Source organism: Juglans microcarpa x Juglans regia, chromosome 6S (genome assembly GCF_004785595.1).
Source record: "Juglans microcarpa x Juglans regia isolate MS1-56 chromosome 6S, Jm3101_v1.0, whole genome shotgun sequence".
Classification (NCBI taxonomy): domain Eukaryota; kingdom Viridiplantae; phylum Streptophyta; class Magnoliopsida; order Fagales; family Juglandaceae; genus Juglans; species Juglans microcarpa x Juglans regia.
The window spans coordinates 1,892,501-1,899,057 of NC_054605.1; the positions used below are offsets into that span (position 1 = coordinate 1,892,501).

A 6,557-nucleotide genomic window follows, 5' to 3' on the forward strand; every position below is an offset into this window, starting at 1 on the left:
TTAGGTGACTTCTAAAGTACGCCCAGTGTTTAGATGTACTGAAAATATTTATATGAGGTGTTTCCAGTATCGTTGAGTTAAACTTGTTTTTAAAAGAGACAATTATAATATTTTGAAGAGCTTCAAAATATTATTGTCGGAGATCATTTTAATATTAATTATTAAAATGATTCCAATTATTTGAAATATTATTGGGATTTAAATTATGTTGAAAGCTTTAATTAAATTAAATGGTTTTATCCCTTTAAATATATTAAATAAGACTTCATCATTTTATTAATGATGAAGAAATATTATTTTATAAACTAAAGTTAGTTTAAAATAATATTTACCTTAATTCCTCTGAGTGCTTTTAATTAAGTTAACGTTTACGTATATTCAAATCAGTATTTTAATATCTCAACGTTAGATCATTTTGAGGATCCCCAGATGAAGGGACTGAGTTAAATACCCAGACCCCCTCTCTCTTTCTCCCTCACTTTTCCCCAGCTCTCTCTCTCTCTCTTCCCTCTCCCCTCAAGCGTACACTGTACGAGGTCCATCTCCACGCCGTAGCTTCCGTCGCACAGCTCGGCGCCGCCGTGTGCCGCCAGCTCTCACCGCTGGCACTGTTGCACTCCTCTCCCTCACGCTCTCTCTTCCTCTCTCTTGGAAGTGTAATGCCCGAATGGGCATGATGCCCATTCCACCGCTGTGCGCCACCTACCGGCACCACCACCGCCACCAACAGCCTCCCATTTTACCAGTGAACCCCTCCCATGGAACCCAAGCCTCGGGAGGCCCCCCTTCCCCCTCCGTCGCACGCACTCATGAAACCCATTTATGGGGTTTCGCACTGCTTCAAGCTACTGACACTGCTGGCACCGCCGTGTGCGACTCCCACGGCCACCAGGCACCACCGTGAGCTTCCCTCTTCCTCCCCCTTCCTCCCCCATGTGACCCGAGGCCCATAGCCTCTCCTCCACACACGAGCTTCCCTCTCTCTCGCGCACGGGTTTCACACCGTGCACCGCTATGCACCGCCACCCACGGCGTGTAACCGCCACCTTCAGCCTCCTCAGGCCACCACCAAGCCAACCCAACCTCCCACGGCCACGATCTGTCACCCATGCACGCACACTCTCTCTCACTCTCCCATGGCCTTTCCTCCACTGTACGGCCAGATTCGCGGCCATGAGCCACCATGGTGCCACCTCGACGTCACCACGAGATCCACCACATTTCCCTTAGCCAAGCCCTAGGTCCAAACCACCACTTTACGTGGTGGGTAATCATTGCACGTGATGGACAATCACTGCATGTGACTGACTGTCACTGTACACGATTAGGTACGATGTGTACCACCCTTCATAGCCACCATCACGAGCCCTTCACAAGCCTTTCCAAGACCACACTTAGCTATCCAAACGCCCAAACAATCAACGTACGTGGGTTAGTCACCACGTACGACCTCTCCGACGTCATCGGCTGTGAGGATCAGCGAGCAATGCACGGGTTATCCCGTCGATGGTATAATCCTCTATCTCTCGTTATTTATGTTAGATATTGATTAGTGGACTAGGTTGTGGATTGTGCTGTTAGTATTAGGGGATTGACTGTGTAGTATGGAGATGTGCTGTGTAGCGAAGTGATGGGCGTTTTATGATGTGTTGTGTTGTGAAGTGTTGGGCTTATCTATGTAGTGCGCTGTGAAGTGTGGAGTGTAGTTGGGAATTGTGCTGTGCAGTGTTGTTGTGGGGCATGTGCTGTATGGGTGGCGTGGTGTTGTGTGGAATGGGAAGAGTACATTCTGAGTGTACTCTGTGTGGCGTATTACGTACGAAGGGAGTACTTGTAGAATGTACTCCATATGAGGGAGCGACGCACCATCCGGCGGGTATGCTGTAATGGTGATGTGGCGTGTATAAAGGGAGTACACGTGGAGTGTACTCTATGTGGTGTAAATATACACTATATGGCAAGTATGCCATGATGGTGATGGGTCATAGTGTGTATGAAGGGAATACTCACGGAGTGTACTCTATGTGGTAGAGTGATGCATCGTATGGCGGGCATGCCATATTGATGATAGGTGGTAGCGTGTGGAAAGGGAGTATACGTGAAGTGTACTCCATGAGGCAGCGACACTCCGTGTGACGTGTTGCAGAGATAAGGATGGTTGTGCAGTTGATGGGCGTAGAACGTGGTGAATAGTGTCAAGAATTGTGGACCAATGTCCCGAAATAGTTATGTTGCAGCCTGTAGTCTGAGGTGACAAGTGTCACCATGATGGACTTATGGCTCGGAGTATGCGTGAAGTAGCAGAACAAGTATAAGAGTACGCAGCGGAAGCATGACTGGGCAACGTCACGAAGTGACGTGGTTACTGAAAGTCGTGCTTATGATGGGTGAAGTTAGTGTGGAAATGGCATAACGGGAACATGATGAGATGTCACGATGTTACGGGAGTACGTGAGGAACCGTACTCGTGACGAGTTAGAAGTTGGCGTAGAAGTGACGTAACAGGATATCAGGTGACGTGACAAGATCACGGTGTAGCTTGAGAGTAGTCTCGAGCTATGTGACGTGACGCAAGGTGTAGTTGTGAATGGAGCCTTGTCACACTAAGTGTTGGGATGAACTGTAAGAAAGGACGGCTAGCATGAAGAGTCATGCTGGCTGGGTTAAGAGAATGTTGGTATCAGAATATGGCCCTCATCCCTACGAGCAAGTGATCAACATGTTATATGTTGATCTTAGGTGATATAGGGGTAAGGTACATGTGTAGTTTGGCGAGACACGTGTACCAGACGGGTTCACCATATGTAATGGGTAATCTATCCTATGCATAGTTACACGGTGCTTAAGCCTCAGAGTTGGCGTAGAACCGTGTGTCTTGTATGGATGAGAATGAGGATTAGTATGTGCTAAGATGCATGAAGATAGTGACCAGTGTACTGTCTAAGGAAGGGATGCGTGACTTAGTTGGTCTGAGTCATGCGTCAGAACGTGGTTAACGAGAAGAGTAAGACGAATGTCTTAGTGTCTTAATCCAAAGGTGAATCATGGGTTCACTTTAGTGAATGAGCACTCGAGGCAAGACGTTGAATTGGAAGATGTGGTGACTGTAGTGGTCCCTAAAAGTTTTAACGTAGTAAAGGGCACGAAAGTGCACGGGATAGAATGAGAGTGTTCCAAGTATAGCGTAGTTCTATTTATAGTTAAGTTGCTTATGACTAGATAGAGAATGACGTTAAGGTTATGTATGCATGTAGGTTGCCAGCTGACACGCGCATGAATGGAATGCATGGTATGAAAGTAGCATGGAGTCCAGGTAAGTATTACGTTCATGCCCTTCTAGAGTTTTCTAGAAATTACGAAGCGAAAAAGAAAAGCTTTTATCTTTAAGAAAATGCTTACGAAAGAAGATGCCATGCTTTCAAACGTAAATGTACGTACGGCCCTTCCATGAAAGCCCCTTTTTACGCATCCAAAGTTATTAATTGTACCCATGCGAATGGATGACTATAAGATGTATCTATTGTACGTATTTTCAAAGAAGACGAACTGATGTAAATGCAAGAAAGACTAGCTTGAGCCAACGCCTTCGTAGATCTTACGGACCGACGTTGTCGCGAGCGCCACGAGGTGATGCTCGTGGACGCCGCGCAGGCCGACGTTGAAGGTGATGCTTACGAATGCCGCGAAAGGTGAAGTTTGAGCCCGTGCTTTATGTTTTATGGACGGTACGAACTGATACTTTTATGAATGCCACGAGGTGATGCTCGTGGATGTCATGAAAGAGGATGTTCAAGCCCATGCTCACGAAATGATGTTTTCTCATGAAAAAAAATGTTTCTCATGTTAAATGAAAGAAATAACTGAATGAAAGCTCCAGCTCTTTAGAGTTGGCATGAATGAATGAATGAAAGAATGAAATAAAAGCATGAAATGTATGAAGATACGTAACGGCCACATGAATGAATGAAAGGGTACCAATGAATGGGCAGATTGCAATGCCGGGCAGTAGTACTGGTAGTGCACCAGTGATGCACCCTAACGGAATGGGATTCCAACCCGTGGCCACGGGCAAATCCATTGGCCATAGGGCTGCTAACCCTAACACACGGGGCGTAACAGTGTGTACCGGCCTATGAAAGTGAAAAGAAAGAATGTATGTATGTACGCATGTATGTACGCATGAATTCACGAACGCACTTTAAGAAATGAAGGCACTGACAGGTGAAACGTTTTACGAAAAGAAAGGAAAACCCCGTCTAGTGACGTTTTCAAATGGATGCACGTATGCACGTATGCATGTATGTATAGTATGTACGAATGATGAATGCATGAATGAAAACCTATGTTATTATATTTTAACTGCATGAAATAATGCTTACGAGTCTTCGACTCATTTTAGTTTTTATGCATGTCCCTCCCCCCCCCCCCCCACAGGGAAGGAAATGAAGTACGCATCAGGACGGACACGGCCCATGGGGAAGAGCACGAAAGTCTAGGCACGAGGTTTAAATGTAAGAGAGGCATTTTTATTATTAAAATTGATTTTTTCCTCTGTAAACCTCTTTTATTGTAAAAGCACATTTTTATTTTATAAACATAGAGTCTTGCATCCTGGGAAGAAGCAAAAAGTTTTAAATCGGATGGTAATTCCCGTCGTCCTTTCTCAAAATATTTTATAAAAAGACCCACCACAAGGACGGGCGTTACAACTACTGTTTGAGAGGGTAATTTCCCCAAACTTTGCGCCTCTAGCTAACTAATTGTGGTTGCCATCTGGCCCATCTAATTGTCCAAACTTTGAATATTGGCCCTCGTCTCCTGTTGAAATTGCAAAGTGTTAGTGGCAAGAGACTTAACAATATCTTCTAAAGACATACCAGAATTAGAAGTTTGGCCCGGTTGTTGTCTAGGGGGGTATGGTCGCTTATATTGCTGGTGACTTGGGTGGTTTTGAGTCACGGGCTAATTTACTTGTGGATTCCCATAGGTAAGATTGGGGTGATCCCTCCGTCCCAGGTTATAAGTGCTCGAATAAGGATCATACTTCCATTGTGTTTGTCCAAGAAAACCACCCGCCACATTCACTTGCTCAATGGGCTCCTCTTGAAGAGTTGAGCACATATCGGTTGGATGCCCTACTACCGAACAAATCCCACAAGTCTTCACCGTTTGCATATTACCTACAACCATTTGACGAACAAGAGAAGTTAGACTAGCAATTTGTTGTTCAAGGGGGGAAATATTTACCTCATTAACATGCTTAGATGGAAGGTCAAGCCTAGTGCCAAATTGTTGAGAATTGGCCGCCATATTTGCAATCAAGTTTCTAGCGGCCTCAGGAGTTTTATCCACCAAAGCTCCTTCACTAGTAGAATCAGTCATGCTCCTATCGTTGGGTAAAAGGCCCTCATAGAAATACTGGATAAGTGGCTACTCACTAATTTGATGATGGGGGCAGCTTGCACATAATTTCTTAAAACGTTCCCAATATTCATGTAGGGACTCTTCGTTGTGTTGTGCTGCCTTATACCACAAATTTCCTTCTGAATGTTGGCTGCCATTGAAGCTGGGAAATATTTCTCCAAAAACAACCTCTTCATCTCGTTCCATGTGATAATACTCTCGGAGAGTAGATAATAGAGTCAATCCTTAGCCAAATCCTTCAAAGAAAACAAAAAGGCTCTTAATTTAATTTTCTCTTCAGTCCCCCCCTGGGTTTCATACTCGTGATACCACATGAAGCTACTTTAAATACTTGTGAGGATCTTCACCTGCAAGGCCATGAAAAGTGGACAAGAGATGTATTAGTCCAGATTTTAATTCAAAAGTAGTAGTAGCATTTAAAGTAGAGAACGTTATGCATAAAGGTTGTTGATTCAAATCAGGCGCGGCAAGCACTTTCAAAGTTCAATTTCCAGCCATGACTTCCCCCTTTTCTAAATCAGAATCACTAGCAAATAGGGAATCAAGAGCCATATCGTTCTTTTCAGAATTTTCCCTAGCTTCCTTCCTTAACCTGCACAAAGTTCTCTCTATTTCCGGATCGCATTGAAAATTACTTTGATTAGAAGATCGAGTTACAATCATAAACAATCAAGAAAACTCTAACAAACCATGAAAAACAAATCAGGGAAAGTCTAGAGTAACGAAAATAAATAAAAATAACCACCAAAAACTAACGATTTTTTTTTCCGAAGATTTCAAGAACGAAATAAGGATCACAAGAAGCACCAAAATTTAGTGTGATGTCATAGGCAACTAAAAATAAAACCTATACTCCTAAAAATACATATAGTGGTGCAAGTAAGGATCATTCCCACAGAGAGTATTTAGCCTAGTTTTTTGCTACGTGAACAAGGATGGGGGGTTTGAGTATAACGAAAATAATTTTAAGAAAAACAACTAATTAACAATTCAAATTAAAGTATCAAGATCAATCAAAAGAATAAATATTGGTCTAAGTCAATATCCACAATTGGAATTTTACAACTAATCATCGATGCAAGTATATATTAATTTATACACTGAATATTCATCATTGGAATTATTTTCCTGTC

General features: G+C 43.4%; 1 protein-coding gene across 1 annotated transcript in view; it reads right to left on the reverse strand.

Annotated features, from left to right (window-relative positions):
• The window catches only part of LOC121237721, a 7,153-nt gene extending 1,771 nt beyond the window's left edge, over window positions 1–5,382 (reverse strand). Inside the window, exon 1 of the mRNA XM_041134579.1 lies at window positions 4,972–5,382. Coding sequence (XP_040990513.1) covers window positions 4,972–5,382 — 411 coding nt within the window. The remainder of the gene's footprint in view (window positions 1–4,971) is intronic.
• Between the last annotated feature and the right edge of the window lie 1,175 nt (window positions 5,383–6,557).